At 37.5% G+C, this 18,567-nt stretch overlaps 1 protein-coding gene across 6 annotated transcripts in view; it reads left to right on the forward strand.

The window, feature by feature from the left end:
* Positions 1–18,567, forward strand: part of TTC6 (tetratricopeptide repeat domain 6) — a 299,343-nt gene that overhangs the window by 126,666 nt on the left and 154,110 nt on the right. For 5 of the 6 annotated variants that reach the window (XM_072629756.1, XM_072629755.1, XM_072629759.1 and 2 more), the window contains 2 exons: positions 9,055–9,535; positions 10,566–10,695. In XM_072629756.1, the coding sequence (XP_072485857.1) occupies positions 9,055–9,535; positions 10,566–10,695 (611 nt within the window). Of the gene's footprint in view, positions 1–1,607; positions 1,727–9,054; positions 9,536–10,565; positions 10,696–18,567 lie in introns of those variants that run through there. The other variant, XM_072629760.1, reaches the window with a different exon arrangement.

Consider the following 18,567-nt stretch of genomic DNA (forward strand, 5'->3'; position numbering starts at 1 on the left):
GAAAAGGTATTTTTTCCCCTTTATCATTGGTCTTTCTGTGACTCTAGATTTTTTTTGGAGTTGAAGTGGAAGAGATGAATTTCTTTATGTCTCTTCCTGTCACCATATTAACTGGAAATCCCTATCATATATTGTGTCCAAGTCTCTCCAAGATACTTTTAACATCCAGTGATAATCCTCTTCTACCCTAGGGCCATAGATCTATATGTTTATCTCATACCAGCCCTCCTGATTATCATGAACAAATGTTTGATGTATGTCCAAATAAGAGTTTGATGTATGTCCAATAAATTCTGGACTTCTTTCTATACCCATTACATACCTATTCCATTATATGTTTTACCTGAGTTATTATCATAAGAAACATTGTCAGGAATCAGTTATCCATGTTCATGTACTCTGGTTGGTACAACCTTTCTCTCAACAAATCTAGACGGCCCTGCAAACACAGCCCTAGGATAACATTAGCGTTCCTGTGACTACAGACCACAGAGAGCAGTAGGTATGTCACAGGAAGAAAAATAGTGGTGAATATGCCTAGTAGTTTGATATTGTTATGTAGGGGAAGGTATACAGACAAGAATTTCAAATGTGCCCTGAAGTGTTTGAGTCCCCCCCACCCCTGCCCCTGTCTTTTTTCACATGAGGATTAGTTGAAGGAACTTTCTATGTGTAGCCTGGAAAAGGGAGAACTCAAGGGGAATATGATGGCAGTCTTAAGGTATGTGTGAAGTAGAGTTATTAGGTTTGTTCTGTTTGGCCCTAGAAGGCAGAGTCAGTATCAATGGGAAAAAGTTGCAAAGAGGTGAAGTTAAGACTACTATTAGGAAAAACTTCCTGAGAAGTAGAGTTCTTCAAAAGCAGAAGTAGTGGGTTTCCTCCTTCTTGGAGGGCATCAAGCAAAGTCTGGATGACCATTTATAGTGAGATACAATAACCTACACTATTTAAAAAAAAAGATTAAGAGCAAGATGTAGAAGAATCCTAGGTCCTACCAAGCATTCCCTGTGTTTGTGCTGACCATGGTTTTCCCTTAGACTTAAGTAGAATGTTTTTTCAACCAATCCCAAATTTCTTAATATGGGAAGAAAACCTTCTCAAGGCTTTTATTTAGACACAATGTGTGAGAAGTGACACGTGAACCCCCATTATCTTGACTCCAAGGCAAGTTTGTCTGTTATATCATGCTATCTCTTACAGTTATAATTAATATTTCTACTCTTTTATTTTGAGCTCTTCAGGGTATGTGCCCAGTGGTAGTATTGCGGGGTTGAAGGGTTTGTGAAGTCATGAGTTTTCTAGCATAATTCCAAATTATTTTTCAGTATTATTAGACTAATTCATAGCTCCATTATCCTCTATTTAACTTACCGTATACACTAACAGCAAAGGTAGCTAGGTAGTGTAGTGGATAGAGTACCAGTGCAGGAGTCAGGAGGACTTGAGTTCAAATCTCACTTCAGACATTTGATACTCACTAGCTGTGTGACCTTGGGCAAGTCACTTAACCCCAATTGCCTCATCCAGGGTCATCTTCAGTCATCCTGATGAATATCTGGTAACTGGATTCAGATGGCTCTGGAGGAGAAGTGAGGCTGGTGACCTGCACAGCTGTCCCTCACTCAAAACAAAGTGAAGCGCAAGTCATGTCATTATTTCTCTGATGGCATGGTCTTCTTTGGCAACGAAGGATGAACACACACATATATAACTTACCACTTTTAAGGTAAAACCTCAATGTTTAATTTGTATTTCCCTTGTTATCAATGATTTAAAACATCCTTTAGTACAGTTTTTGATAACTTGCATTTCTTCTTTGGAAAATTCTCTCTTTAACTTCCTTTGTTGATATCTATTGTTAAATGGCTTTGTTCTTATAGTTTTGCATGAATTCTCTATTTTTATATCAGACCTTTATCAGAGATATTTGCTATGAAGAATTTTTGCCCAATTTCTCTTCCTCATCCAGCTTCTTTGGTTTTCCTTAAACTAAAATGTTTACTTTTGTAATATAAATGATCAGTTTTATCTTCTATGATCACCTCTATTCATTATTTGATCATTTTTCTTCTTGAGCTTTAAAAATTAATGAAAGGGACCTATAGTTGGTGTTCCTATCATTTATTTCTCATTTATTAGATTATTGCTATGTTTCTTCTCTTTTATATTCTCCTTTATCTAATGCCTTATTAAAAAGCAGAAACAGTTCCACAGTAGCACGATCTCACTTAAAATCCACCTCTCTTTTAATCAGAAAAAAGTAATTTTCTCCTTTCCAAGGAGAGAGCCCCTCTTGAACAGCAATTCTTAGCTGCCAGGGTTCACTGATTAATATAAAGTTGTCTTACTAAAAGCAAAAGCAGATACTTATTAACCACTTCACAGCTGGTAAAATACTTCACATCTATTATCTTATTCAATTTGTAGTGACTTTAATTCATGATAAACTATTTTTGCAGTAAAAAAAATACATCTAAGCCAAGTCAGTAGAAACTTAATTTCATGACAGACACAAACACAGTTGAGAAGCAGCCTCCTTCTAAACAGCATTAGCTTTGTAGATGGGCTATTTTGCATTTCAGCCGAAAATAGAATTGTCTGTTTTATTAGCTAGAAGCAACAGCAGAAGTGGGAAGAGATTAAGAGAATTGATACAAAGACAAACATGCCTTCTTACTTTGTGTGGAATAGAGTTTTCACAATTCTCATTCAATAAAAGTAAACATACAGGGTTCCTCTCTTTTTGCCTTTAAAAAAACTGCGTTGTGATACTGGTTGCCTTCTTTTAAAGGTTCTATAGACCCTTTCCAGGTATAAGTCTAAGCCTTCTAAAATATAACTTATGAAAATGCATTTAAATAGACATAACATTTTACAGCTAGTATTTTACTATAAATACCCTGCAAATGTTTCTAATATGCTATATCTCTTGGAGTTAAGAAAGTGACTTAATTTACTTAGAAAGCAACCAAAAATTCTTACCACTCTTCCCAGGAAATGTTTCGCTTTATGGGAAAGGATGAAGGCTGGAGAAAAATAGTAAGATCTTAAAATCTAAATGAATCTTACTGGTAATCCAATTTGATTAAAATTGCTCTTGTCATCACTCTGTTAATGGAATGACAAATTCTCTTTCTCATCCTTAAGTCTAATATTGCTCATTATACTTTCTGCCTTTGATGTCCACCTGTTCCACCCAACTCTCACCTGTGGCTCCAAGAAGCTGTAGTATGTGCAATTCACTGGCCACATCCTGGTAAATCATTTTCGCACACAGGCTAAACCAGGTTGAGGGTAACCAAGAGGTCTCAAACCGATTGGTGAGTTAAGGTGGTGCATACCTCAAGCATGTGAAGACTTCTCCTGGTGGAATAGGTGGATAAGAACAGTTTGTTCCAGTGACCATAAAGGCAGTTGAAGCAGGCTCTGTGGAGCACTTAGAGCTTGGTTAAACATCAAAGATGCCAAGGTCTGCATCTTGAGCCATCACCAGTCATCTTGATTCTGACCTGCCACTGGTCAGTGATGACCATGGAGGATTGATGCTGATGACTTCATGCAACTCTGCCTCACTTAAATCCAATTTACCCACAAATCAAATGACATCACCCATACCATTTTACCAACATACCTATCTCAAAGTCCTGTGGTAACAGGGCAAGTGATGAAGCAGCAGGTGCAGATACACTGGGAGCTGTAGGCATGACCCTGTATACAGGTAGCCCAGGCCATAGGGTCGTTTCTCACTGGAAGCAGCAATGGGATTTGGGAGCCCCATGGGTGTCTGAGCAGCCTTTTAAGGATTGCACTGCTCACCTCCTCGTGTGAGGAAGGGGCTAGAAAAGGTGCCCTAAAATTGTTTGTTTACCCAGCCCTGGCATGATTACCATAGCAGGTGGAGAATCCCACTCTGTGGTTGAAACACACAAAAAATGTACAAAAATGTCTGCAACGCGATTCCACTCACTATTGGCACATGGTTGAAGTCAGTCGCTCCCTAGCTGAAGTTCCAACTGAAGAAGAGATTTTGAGGGCCATTAGGCTCCTTTCATGTGGCAAAGCACCTGGTGCTGATTCTATTCCAGCTGAGATTTACAAGGTAGGGGGACCATTGCTGACTGAAATTTTCCAGGTTTTATGGCAAGAGGAGGTTATTCCTCAGGACTTCAAGGTTGCTTCCATTGCCCGTCTCTGTAAAGGAAAAGGAAATAGATTGTCCTGTGAAATCACATGGGGGGGTCTCTCTCTTAGTCAATGCTGGCAAGATTCTTGCCAGAGCCCTCCTTAATAGGCTGATCTTTCACCTGGAAAATGTTATCTACCTGAGAGGCAGGGTGGCTTTAGAAAGGGCCTAGCAATAGTCAATATGGTGTTTGCTAACTGACAACTCCAGGAGAAATGCCAGGAACAGAGCAGACATTTGCATACAATGTTTGTAGTTTGTACCTGACCAAGGCCTTTGATATTGTTAGTCATGAGGGCTTATGGAAAATTATGTCAAAATTTGGTTGCCTGGAGAAGTTCATCAGCATTGTACATCAATTTCATGACAGTGTGCTAGTCCAGATTCTAGATAATAGACAATGCTCTCATGCCTTCTCAATCACCAATGAAGTGAAACAAGGCTGTGTGCTTGCTCCCATGCTTTTTAGCATGAAGTTTTCAGCCAACATGTTGTCAAATGCTTTCATTGAGGATGGACATGGCATCAAGATCATCAACACTGCACTGATAATAAATTCTTCAACTTGAAAAGCCTACAAGTCAAGGCCAAAGTGCAGGGAGTATTGGTACATGATTTTCTGTTTGTGGATGACTGTGCAATTAATGCAGCCTCTGAAGCTGAGATGCAGCAAAGTATGAATCAATTCTATGCTGCTTATGCTGATTTTGGCCTAACAATCAAAGCCAAGAAAACTCAGATGTTCCATCAGCCACCACGACACCATCCATATGTGGAAGCATTGATTACAGCAAATGGAGTTTTGAATGCTATGGATAAGTTCACTTACCTTGGTAGTGTAATTTCCAGGGATGTACTCATTGATAATGAGGTTGATGCACACATTACCAGAGCTAGCTCATTGTTTGGGAGGCTCTAAAGAAAACTATGGGACAGAAGAGTTATTAGACTGACTACCAATGGTAGAACTATCATGCTGACCTCATTGTTGTACATCTCTGAAACCTGGAGAGTATACCAGCACCATGCCAGGAAACTGAATCGTTTCCATTTGAATTGTCTTAGGAAGATTCTGAAGATCACCCGACAGGATAAGGTACCAGACACTGAAGTCCTTACTTGAACTAAACTGCCAAAGTATTCAAACTCTGCTTCAGAGAGTACAACTCCAGCGGGGCTGGCCACATTATTTGAATGCAGGAGAAGCAATACAGGGGCGGAGCCAAGATGGCGGAGTAGAAACACACACATACACTAGCTCCAAACCCACAGCCCATAAAATATCTGTAAAAAAGAACTGCCAATAAATTCTGGAACAGCAGAAGCCACAGAACAGCAGAGCGGATGAGATTTCTGTTCCAGAGAGCCTGAAAACCTCTCGCAAAAGGTTCTTCGCTCTGTGGACGCGGAGCAGAGCCCAGCCCTGCATTGGCCTCCCAGCACCAAGAGGAGCAGATCCGAGCAGGGAGAAGATCCGAGCAGGCTTCAGGGACAGAATCTCCAGCAGCCACGCGGGTCCCTCCACCCACAGGTGACAAGGGTCGGTGAGAGGGTCTCTTTGGCAGGTCGAGAGGGGAGTGGGGTGCCCCCATAACTCAGGCCCCCTCAGGAGGCAGCAGCGGAGGTGGGAGCAGACCTGGGCTCCCCAAGCAGGCAGGAGCCTGGATCCATTGTTGAAGGTCTCTGCATAAACCCCCTGAGGGAACTGAGCCCGTGAGGTGGCCCTGCCCTGACTTGAGCACCTGAACTTAATCTCACACTGAACAGCTGTCCTGCCCCCACCCAAAGCCCTGAGTCTGGGGAGCAGCATTTGAATCTCAGACCCCAAGTGCTGGCTGGGCAGATCTGGAGGCGAGGTGGGGGTGGAGAGGACACTCAGAAGTCAAGTCACTGGCTGGGAAAATGCCCAGAAAAGGGAAAAAAAATAAGACTATAGAAGGTTACTTTCTTGGTGAACAGGTTTTTCCTCCCTTCCTTTCTGATGAGGAAGAACAATGTTCACCATCAGGGAAAGACACAGAAGTCAAGGCTTCTGTATCCCAGCCCACTCAATGGGCTCAGACCATGGAAGAGCTCAAAAAGAGCTCAAAAAATTTTGAAAATCAAGTTAGAGAGGTGGAGGAAAAACTGGGAAGAGCAATGAGAGACATGCAAGCAAAGTATGAACAACAGGGCAGCACCCTGCTAAAGGAGACCCAAAAAAATTCTGAAGAAAATGACACTCTGAAAAATAGGCTAACTCAATTGGCAAAAGAGGTTCAAAAAGCTAATGAGGAGAAGAATGCTTTCAAAAGCAGAATTAGCCAAATGGAAAAGGAAATGCAAAAGCTCACTGATGAAAATAGTTCTTTCAAAATTAGAATGGAACAGATGGAGGCTAATGACTTTATGAGAAACCAAGAAATCACAAAACAAAACCAAAAGAAGGAAAAAATGGAAGATAATGTGAAATATCTCATTGGAAAAACAACTGACCTGGAAAATAGATCCAGGAGAGACAATTTAAAAATTATGGGACTGCCTGAAAGCCATGATCAAAAAAAGAGCCTAGACATCATCTTTCATGAAATTATCAAGGAAAACTGCCCTAATATTCTCGAACCAGAGGGCAAAATAAATATTGAAAGAATCCACCAATCACCACCTGAAAAAGATCCAAAAAGAGAAACTCTTAGGAATATTGTGGCCAAATTCCAGAGTTCCCAGGTCAAGGAGACAATATTGCAAGCAGCTAGAAAGAAACAATTCAAGTATTGTGGAAATACAATCAGGATCACACAAGATCTAGCAACTTCTACATTAAGGGATCGAAGGGCATGGAACAGGATATTTCAGAAGTCAAAGGAACTAGGACTAAAACCAAGAATCACCTACCCAGCAAAACTGAGTATAATACTTCAGGGGAAAAATTGGTCTTTCAGTGAAATAGAGGACTTTCAAGCATTCTTGATGAAAAGATCAGAGCTGAAAAGAAAATTTGACTTTCAAACACAAGAATGAAGAGAAGCATGAAAAGGTAAACAGCAAAGAGAAGTCATAAGGGACTTATAAAAGTTGAACTGTTTACATTCCTACATGGAAAGACAATATTTGTAACTCTTGAAACTATTCAGTATCTGGGTACTGGGTGGGATTACACACACACACATGCACACACACACACACACATAGAGACAGAGTGCACAGAGTGAATTGAAGAGGATGGGATCATATCTTTAAAAAAAATGAAATCAAGCAGTGAGAAAGAAATAAATGGGAGAAGAAAGGGAGAAATGGAATGGGGCAAATTATCTCTCATAAAAGAGGCAAGCAAAAGACTTTTTTTAGTTTAGGGAAAAAGAGGGGAGGGGAGAGAAAAACATGAAGTTTACTCTCATCACATTCCACTAAAGGAAGGAATAAAATGCACACTCATTTTGGTATGAAAACCTATCTTACAATACAGGAAAGTGGGGGATAAGGGGATAAACAGGGTGGGGGGGACGATGGAAGGGAGGGCATGGGGAGGAGGGTGCAATTTGAGGTCGACACTCATGGGGAGGGACAGGATCAAAAGAGAGAATAGAAGTAATTGGGGGCAGGATAGGATGGAGGGAAATATAGTTAGTCTTATACAACACGACTATTATGGAAGTCATTTGCAAAACTACACAGATTTGGCCTATATTGAATTGCTTGCCTTCCAAAGGGAGTGGGTGGTTAGGGAGGGAGGAAAAGAAGTTGGAACTCAAAGTTTTAGGAACAACTGTTGAGTACTGTTCTTGCTACTAGGAAATAAGAAATACAGGTAAAGGGGTATAGAAAGTTATTTGGCCCTACAGGACAGAGGAGAGGATGGAGACAAGGGCAGAGAGGGATGATAGAGGAGAGAGCAGATTGGTGATGGGGGCAATTGGAATGCTCGGTGTTTTGAGGTGGGGGGAGGGGACAAGGGGGGAGAAAATTTAGAACCCAAAATTCTGTGAAAATGAATGTTAAAAGTTAAATAAATAAATAAATTTTAAAAAAAAGAAGCAATACAAGGATACTCTCAAGGTCTCTCTTAAGAACTTTGGAATTGATTGTGGGACATGGGAGACACTGGCACAGGACCACTCAGCATGATGTGCCCACATTAGAGAAAGTACTTTGCTCTATGAGCAAAAGAGAATTGAAACAGCTTAAAGGAAATGCAGCATGTGTAAGTTTAGAGTATACACCCCAAATGTTCATGCAGACTATTTGTGCCCAACTTGTGGTAGAACATTTCAAGCTTCTGTTGGTCTGATCAGTCACATCAGACACACTGAAACTTGACTCTAGCATAGTGATGTCATTTTGGTTCTCTTTGAGAATGAAGGACAATAACCAACCAACCAACCAATCAACCAACCAACCAACCAACTCATTATACTCTTCCCAACTCTTCAGTAGGCATACACTCTTTCATAAGTCTAATTATCTCCTAAAGTCAGTGGTCTTCTCAAGTCTAGTTTTAACTTTGCCACTGTGCTAAAATAAAATGCCTTCTGGCATGGCATTAGAAATCAGACTTGAAAGGAGTACTGATTTCTGTACCTCAATACTTCATACTTATTGTATACAATTTTTTCATAACATATCTATATTCATGGACTTTGCATCACATATATATATATTTATGTGTAGATGTATATATGTACATATATACATACATGTATGTATATATATATATGAAATTTTCTTTTACTTAATGCAAATGGTGGAGTGTTATGGCTTGTATAAATGATGTTTATATAATTCAGCTTTGATAAATAGCAACTAAGAAAAATTAGTATATACTTCAAATAGATTAATTGACCATTTGTAGTAAAATGAAATGTTTGAATAAAATTATTTTTTAAAAAATTTAGGTCGGCATCTCTTGTCATTCTTCGGGAACAGAAAAAATATTTTCTTCGTGTACCTATATATGTCCGTCGAAGTCGGTGCCCAAGTCTGCCTGCTGTGTTAAATTTTCATGAATTTGCCCAGAAGCATGGTGGAATTCCACAAAATACCACTTCTCAGCAATGGGTTTTGGACTTCTGGACCAAAGAGTTACAAGACACTCCTCTCGCTCAAGAGCCAGAACATGTTGAGGAGGAAATAGTTCAAACTACTGCTGAGCCCGTCCAACCTGCAGAAGTAAAAAAACTACCAAAAATAGAATTAGAGGATTTCTCAAATCCAAATCTCTCTGAGATTGTTAAGAAATATTTGGAGACTGAAATCGAGAGGCTGACAAAAGAAATTAAAGAGAGAAAGAGAATAGTTGCCTTCCTGTATTGCCGACGTGGAGCTATTTATAGAAAACTAGGCAAACTAAAGAAGGCCATGAATGATCTACAAGAGGTAAATTTCATCCAGGTGAAATGCATATCATCATTTATGCTTGACTTTTATCATGATGGCAGTTTGTCACTTTGAGAAATGTTTTAATGTCTAGTATGAGGGCATATTGAATGTCCTATATTGTCCATAGGTTCTGCCTAAGGACCAACCTTCTTGAATATCAATAGACTGGTTACAAATTTAGTAGTGAGCTGTTTGGCTGTAGTAGCCTAAGAAAATTTAAGATGTGATACCTAGACCATTCCACTTTTTCTGTTAAACAGTGGTGGAAAGGTAAAAAGAAAAAAAGTGAGAGGAAGAGCATAGATGTCCCAAATCATAAAATTTTTAGAGCTTCTATACTCATCACTCTAACTATTGGTACTACAATTGTATGATCCTTGTCCAACAACTGAGTTGACATACTAATGAAATGAATGAAGGAAATACAAGTTTTCATCTTTCCAGATGAAGACCGATATTTAAAAGACTACACTTGAGAGGCAGCCTATCATAACAAATACGCCAAAATTTTGGTCAAAGATCTCAGGTTCAAATACAAGCTTTAATAATTCCTAGCATTCTGAACTTGAGCTTAAATTTCTTCATTAAAAAAAAAAAACCAAAAACCTCATGCTTTCCTGGGTGGTTTTCACAACAGCATAGTTTCCAAAACATGGGATGTAATCACTTTGTTACAGTCTGGGCAGACCACATCTGGAATATTGCATTCCATTCTGGGCATCAGTGTTAGTCCTGAGGGTCTGGGGAAGTGGGTTCCCCTTTCCTGTAGCATTTTAAGTGGAATCTGGATGCTCCCTTGTCAGTGTTGTTGTAGAAGGATGGCCTCTGATGTTCTTTCCCAGTGGATGTAGTTGATTTCCCTTCTAGCACTGGATGTTATAATTTTATTCTCATAGTTCATTAATATTAAAATTTATTCCTTGAATAAGTAGTTATTCACAATAAAGTGCTTTGCAAGTTTTATTTTTTATATATGAACACTTACCAAGTAAAACTGAATTTAATATACTTTTTTTTTCCCTCCTAGGCTATATTCTTAGAACCTCAATTGCTTAACGCCTATTGGCACCGGCATTTCATATACCTTTTCCTAGACAAAACGGGTTTTGCTTTAGATGACTTAAATTATATAACTAAATATAATAGAAATAATGCAGGTAGGTTTTCTATAGAGATATTATATATATATACATATATATATATATATTTACCTAGAATTTTGCCTTTTCCTTCCTCTTACAGTCACTGTTAAAACCATGTTTTGGGAGAGAGCTAGATAACACACTAGATAGAATGCTGAGTCTGGACTCAGAAAGACACAAGCTCAAATTCTGCCCCACACTTTAGCTGTTTAATGTTGGCCAAGCCACTTAACATGTATTTACCTTGGTTTCCTCAACTGTCAAATGAGGATAATAATAGCAGCTCTTTTCTATTGTTGTTGTGAGGATCAAATGAGATAGTATTTGTAAGTGCTTAGTACAATGCCTGGCACATAGTAGGTACTACATAAATGCTGTCATTATTGTCATTACTGTAATTTTTAAAAACAAGTAAATGTTATGAAATGGATTTTTCTATCTACGTACATTTTCATGTTCAGGGTTGTTGTTCACAAATACAGAGGCTAAAATCTGAAAAGTTTTTTTCCTTTAAAAATTTTTATTTATTAGCATTTTTTCTTCTTAAATTTTGAGTTCCACAATCTCTCCTCCCTCCAACCCCCTCCCAAATCCACTGAGAAGGTAAACAATATATCGATTATACATGTGAAATCATTCCAAACATTTCCATAGTAACCTTAGAGAGTTTGCACTGAGAGTTCATCAGTTCTCTCTCTGGTGGTGGACAGCATTTTTTTGTTATGAGTCTTTTGGAACTGTCTTGGATCATTGTATTGATCTGAGTAGTCAAGTCTTTCTCAGTTGATCATCATTGCAACATTACTGTTACTCTGTGCAATGCTCTTTTGGTTCTGCTCACTTCACTTTGCGTCAGTTCATATAGATCTTGCTGAAACCACATCCCTTGTAATTTCTTATAGCACAATAATGCTATTAGTACACTCGTATGCCACAACTTGTTCAGCCATTCCTAAATTGATGAACATTCCCCGAATTTCTAATTCTTTGCCAGCACAAAAGAGCTACTATAAATATTTTTTTTCCCACATAAGTCCTTTTCCTTTTTCTTTGATCTCTTTGGAATGCAGACCTCATAGTGGTATTGTTGAGTAAAAGGGTAGGCACAGTTTTATAGCCCTTTTGGTATAGTTCCAGATTGTTATCCAGAATGGTTAAATTAGGTCACAATTCCACCAATAGTGTATGTGTCCCAATTTTTTCACATACCTTCCAACATTTGTCATTTTCTCCTATCATTTTAGCCAATCTGATAAGTATAAATGGTACCTTAATGTTGTTTTAATTTGTATTTCTCTAATCAATAATGATTTAGAGCATTTTTTCATGTGACCATATATAGTTTTGAGTTCTTCCAAAAACTACCTGTTCATATCCTATGACCATTTATCAAGTGGGGAATGACTGATATTCTTATAAGTTTAAATAATTTTTTTCAGTTTTCTATATATTTGAAGCCTGTATCCAAGAAAATGTCTATAATCCCCCCCTCCCCATTTTCTGCTTTCCTTCTAATCTTGGTTACAATGGTATTATTTGTACAACTTTTTAATAAAATGTAATAACATCATCCACTTTATATTCCTTATTGCTCTCTGTTTATTCATGAATTATTCTCCTGTACATAAATCTGACAGGTCATATATCCGTGTTCTAATTTATTTATATCTCCCTTTATGTCTAGGTCATGTATCCATTTTGACCTTATCTTGGTAAAATGGTGTAAGATCTATATCTAGTTTCTGGCAGACTTCCTCTGCAGAGAACTTTCCTTGTATTTTTTTAAACAAATAATGAGTTCTTATCCCATTAGATTTTTACATTTATCAAATACAGGGTTACTATAATAATTTGCTACTGTATATTGTATTCCTACTCTGTTCCACTGATCCACCATTCTATTTCTTAGCAATACCAGATAGTTTTAGTAATTACTACTGCATAGTACAGTTTAAGAGCTGGTTCTGCTAGACTATTTCCTTTTCATTTCTTTTCATTAATTCCTTTGATATTCTTGATGTTTTGTTCTTGCAAACAAATTTTATTATTATTTCTAGCATGATAAAATAATTTTTGATAGTTTAATTGGGACAGCACAAAATAAGTGTATTAGATATAATTGCCATTTTTATTATATTGGCTCTACCCACTCATGAATAATTAATATTTCTCCAACTTTTAAAATCTGCTACAGTTGTATAAAAAGTGTTTTATGATTATGTTCACATAATTTCTGGGTTTGTCTTGGCAGGTATACTCCCAGGTATTTTATATTGTTGTAATGGCAAGTAAAATTAGGATCTTTTGCTGTTTTTGTTTTCATATAATCAAGTGCCTGATTGAATTTTGCCTTTATCGATCAAGAGTCTTTACTAGGTTTTACTTCGGAGCTTAGTTTTTGGTAAGAAGGTTTGAGTGCCAGATGAGGACTCTGAGAAGCTGCTAAAGAAGCTGCCCAGCTTTAGGAACCCAGGTGTTGTGCTTTCCTTTCTGGTAGCAATGGTCAATCAGTGGGGTCCAATTGTCTGTCGAATTCAGGCAGAGGAAGCCATCTCTGTTGATTTTTTTGATTTCTCTGTATTTTCCTTGAAATTCAGGGTTCTGATTCCCTGAACTAACTGAATCATATATGTATTTGGTTAAAGGAATGCTACAGATGTTTGATTAAAGTGATTGTTAACCCCTCAAAAGTTGACTTTCCTGTTATGAATGCAGATGTGATAGAAGCCCCTCCCCGTGTTTGTTGAAGTGTTTACTGCCACAATTGTCTATGGATATTTTAAATGAAATATCTTTTACTATTTCTTTTTGCAGGGCTTTGTTGGTGAAATGTAGAAATGCTGATGATTCATGTGGATTTCTTTTATATCCTGCTACATTGCTAAAATTATTGTTTCAATTAATTTTTCAGTTGAATCTCTAGAATTTTCCAAGTATATCATAATATTGTGTGCAAAAAGAGGTATTATTTCCTCATTGCCCATTCTTATTCCTTCCATTTCTTTTTCTTCTTTTATTGCTATCACTAGCATTTCTAGTATAATGTTAAATAACATGGGTGATAATGGCATTCTTGTTTTACTCCTGATCTTCTTGCGGAGGCTTCTAACTTATCCCCATTACAGATAATGCTTGCTGGTGGTTTTAGGAAGATGGTTCTTATAATTTTAGGTAAAAAATCATTTATGTCTATACCTTCAAGTGTTTTTATTTTTTTAAGCCAGAAACTCATTTTATTACAATAACAGTGAAGTAGGACCCAGTAGCATAATTTCCCTCATTTCACCAAGCCTAAATGATTTGTACATGGTTATACACACATAGGAAGAAGCAGAACTCAAACCTAGCTTCTCTTGACTTCAGAACCAGCATGCTGCTTCCTGTCAGTTTTGACATCACAATATTGTTCATATCCATTCCCTTCTCTCCATTTTTGTGACCATTACACTGGTTCAGTAGTCTTCACTTATCTCTATGCTATTGTATTTTTTTATTTTTTATATTAATTTTATTTCTTTTCAGTGTTCTACAATCACTACCATATAACTTAGATTTTTCCCTCTCCTTCTACCCTACTTTCCCCCTCCCTGCCTGAGACAGCACACAATTTTACATGCATTCCTATTAAATATATTTTCACCATAGTCATGATAGAAGAATTAAAATGAATGGGAGAAATCATATAACAAACCAAAACGTAATAAAAAAGAAAATGATCTGCTACATTTTGCTATTGAATTCCATAATTCTTTCTCTGGATGTGGAAGGTATTTTGCCTAAAAAAACCATTGGAAATTTTTTTTAATCCTTGCATTGCAATGAAGTTCCAAATCTACCAGAAAATACTTTTGCATGCTGTGGTCATTGCTGAGCATAAAGTCTCTTGGTTCTGCTCCTTTCACTCAGCATCAGATCATATAAGTCTTTCCAGGTCTCTTTGAAGACTTCCTGTTCATCATTCCTTTTAGTGCAATAGTATTCCATTACATTTCATATACCATAATGTATTTAGCCATTCCCCAATTGATGGGGATCCCCTTGATTTCCAGTTTTTGGTCACCACAAAGAGTGCTGCTATAAATATTTTTGTACATGTGGGACGCTTTCCCATTTTTATGATCTCTTAGGGATACAGTCCTAGAAGTGATATTGCTGGGTCAAAGGGTATGCATATTTTTGTAGTTCTTTGGGCATAGTTCCAAACTGCCCTCCAGAATGGTTGGATCAGCTCACAGCTCCACCAGCAATGAATTAGTGTTCCAACTCTCCCACATCCTCTCCAACATTTATCATCTTCCTGTTCTGTCATGTTAACCTATCTGATAGGTGTGATATGGTACCTCAGAGTTGTTTTGATTTGCATCTCTCTAATAATCAATAGTGATTTAGAGCATTTTTTCATGTGAATAAAGATATCTTTAATTTCCTCCTCTGAAAATTGCCTGTTCATACCCTTTGACCATTTATCAATTAGGGATCAAGTGTTTTTAATAGGAATGAGTGTTGCATCTTGCCAAAAGTTTTTTCCACATCTGTTAATATGTGATTTCTGTTCTTTTTGTTATTGATAAAATCAATTATATTAATAGTTTTCTTCATATTGAAGAGCTCTGCATTCCTGGTATAAATCCCACTTGATGACTTTGAATAATTTTTGTAATATATTGCTATCATCTCCCAGCTAGTATTTTACTAAGGATTTTTGCATCAATATTCATTAGTGAAATTGGTCTATAATTTTCTCATCTGTGTTTGCTCTTTCCAGTTTAAGTATCAACACCACATTTGTTTCATAAGGAGTTTGGTAGAACTCCTTCTTTACCAATTATTCCAAATAATTTAGTTAATATCAGAATTAATGTTTGATAATCTTTAAATGTTTGATAAAATTCCCTTTTAATCCATCTGGTCCTGATGCTTTTTCCTAGGAAGCTCATTTATGGTTTGTTCAATTTCTTTTTCTAAAGCAGATTTATTTAGATATTCTATTTCTTCTTCTGTTAATCTGAGCAATTTATATTTTTGTGAGTATTCTTTCATTTCACTTAAATTGTTAAATTTATTGGCATGTAAGTTGGTAAAGTAACTCAATAATTCCTTTAATTTTGTCTTCATTAGCTGTCTTTTCATCCTTTTCATTTTTAATACTATTAACTTGGTTTTCTTCTCTTTTTAAAATAATCACATTAATGAATGGTTTATCTATTTTATTGGTTTCTTTTTTTAAAACCAACTCCTAGTTTTATTTATTACCTTGATAGTTTTTATTTTGTTAATGAAATTTTATTAGTTTCACCTTTAGTGTTCAGAATTTCCAATTTGAAGTCAGGAGATGACCAGTGGATTCTTTCAATATTTATTTTGCCCTCTGATTCTAGAATATCAGGGCAGTTTTCCTTGATAATTTCATGGAAGATGATGTCTAGGCTCTTTTTTGATCATAGCTTTCAGGTAGTCCTATAATTTTCAGATTGTCTCTCCTGGATCTATTTTCCTGGTTAGTTGTTTTTCCAATGATATATTTCACATTATCTTCTATTTTTTCATTCTTTTGGTTTTGTTTTGCAATTTCTTGATTTCTCATAAAGTCATTAGCTTCCATCTGCTACATTCTAATTTTAAATAACTATTTTCTTCACTGAACTTTGGATTCTCCTTTTCCAATTAGCTAATTCTGCTTTTTAAAGCATTCTTCTCATTGGCTTTTTTGGACCTCTTTTGGCAATTGAGTTAGCCTATTTTTAAAGGTATTATCTTCTTCAGCATTTTTTGGGTCTCCTTTAGCAAGCTGTTGACATGCTTTCATGATTTTCTTGCATCACTCTCATTTCTCTTCCCAATTATTCCTCTGCCTCTCTCATTTGATTTTCAAAATCCTTTTTGAGCTCTTCCATGACCTGAGTCTATTGCATATTTATTTTGGAGGTTTTGGCTGCAGAAGTCTTGACTTGTAGGTTTTCTTCTGATGGTATGCATTGTTCTTCCTCATCTGAAAGGATGGAAGAAACACCTATTTATCAAGAAAGTAGCCTTCTACAGTCTTATTTTTTTCCCCTTTGGGGGGCATTTTCCCAGCCAGTTATTTGACTTTTGAGTCCTTTATCAAGAGGCGGGTATATTCTGGGGACCTGTAAGTTCTCAGTTGCTCCAAGGTAGCACAATCAAGGGAGAGGAGTTTCCTCCTCTCCTGGCCTACGCTCTGGTCTGGGAGCAACCACAAGCATTCTTTTCTGCCCAGGATCTGTGAGTAATATTCCTTCTCCAGAGCCTCCACCAGCTCCACCAGGCCAGCCAGAGCTCTTCCTCACCCCAGGGCTGCCACTCAGTCCTGAGGTCCAGAGCAGCCACGCAATTACCCCAGGGGCTTTAGGTTGAAGACTCCTAAAATGCACGCTGTGCCACAACAACTGCTGCCACCCTAGGGCTGCCTGAGACAGACCATGTTCCCTTCTCATGCAGGTGAAAGAGCTTTCTTACTGACCTTTGAAGCTGCCTTTGGCATGTGTAGGTTGAAGGATCTCTTCAATTTTTTTATTCTTTTGATTTTGTTTTATTATTTCTTAGTGTCTTATGAAGCCATTAGTTTCTTCTTGTCCAATTCTCGTTTTTAAAGTATTATTTTCTTCAGTAAGTTTTCAAATCTCTGATTCTGTGGAGTTGACTTTCTTTTCATAATTTCTTGATTTTCTTGCATTGCTCTTCTTTTGCCAATTTGTAATCTACATCTCTTATTTGATTTTTAAAGTCCTTTTTAAGTCTTTCCAAGAACTCTTTTTGGGCTTTTTTCATCCTTCTTTGACACTTTACAAGTAGCTCTTTTGACTTGTGACACTGCACCTTGATCCTCTCTTGTCACCATAGTAACTATCTATGGTCAAGTTCTTTTTGTTGTTTACTCATTTTTTACCATTAACCTACCTAAGTTTATGTTAATGTCAGGCTCTGCTCCTTGGGTGTAGGGGTAATGTCTCAGGCTTCAGATTTTTTTGCTATTGTTTTTAGAGCTATATCGGGGAAGGTGTCTGACTTTTTTGATTCTTCCAATGTGCTATGATCCAAAACCAGATGAGGTCATTAGTTCTTTTGTCCACACCTTGGTATTTTAGTGACATCAGGTGCTTCTCTTCACCACTGAACTACTATGAGGGCTCCCAAACCACTGCCACTTCAAACACTTTCACTCCCTGCAATCCAGTATATGTCACAGGCCTGCCCAGCAACAAGCATCACTTTGCCCATCTTTGATAGATCCAAAAAAGGAACAGATAGACTCTGCTTTTCTGTGAGTGACCACAACTAACAGAGCCCCCATTCCTCTGCAACTGCATTTACCCTACAGTCTGGGACTGTATCTAGCTAGCAATATGGTCTCACATCCAGTGCCAGAAGAGGGCCTCACAATCTTACCCTAATCAGCTGCCTGATTCCAACATCACCATCAGGGAAAAGTTCCTGAAGCCAAGGGTGCTGCCCCACCACTGCTGCTCCCAGAACTTGCTGTTTATTCACAATACCCTTTACTCTGGACAGACCACCACCCTGACAGGTCAGATTTTTCTTAACATCCTCCCAGATTGTCAGGCTGAACAACTGCTTTACCCCAACTTTAAATTATTTCTACCACACTAACATTCAGTTTGAACATTATTTTAAGTTATTGATGGGGATGAGAGGGGTGAGGAAAGGAATTTGAGAGAGCCAGGTAATTTTCTACCGTTTTTTGTCTGACATCTTTCCACAATTCCCAGGAGGAGTCCTTCTATTTAGTGAATTTTTGTACCTCCTTTTCCCATTTAGTTTATTGTTTTTTTAAAAGGAACTTTTGTTCTTCTTTTGCTATTAGGCGAACTCTAATTTTTAAGCTGATAGTTTCTTCAGTATGTTTTT

Source organism: Notamacropus eugenii, chromosome 1 (genome assembly GCF_028372415.1).
Source record: "Notamacropus eugenii isolate mMacEug1 chromosome 1, mMacEug1.pri_v2, whole genome shotgun sequence".
Lineage (NCBI taxonomy): Eukaryota > Metazoa > Chordata > Mammalia > Diprotodontia > Macropodidae > Notamacropus > Notamacropus eugenii.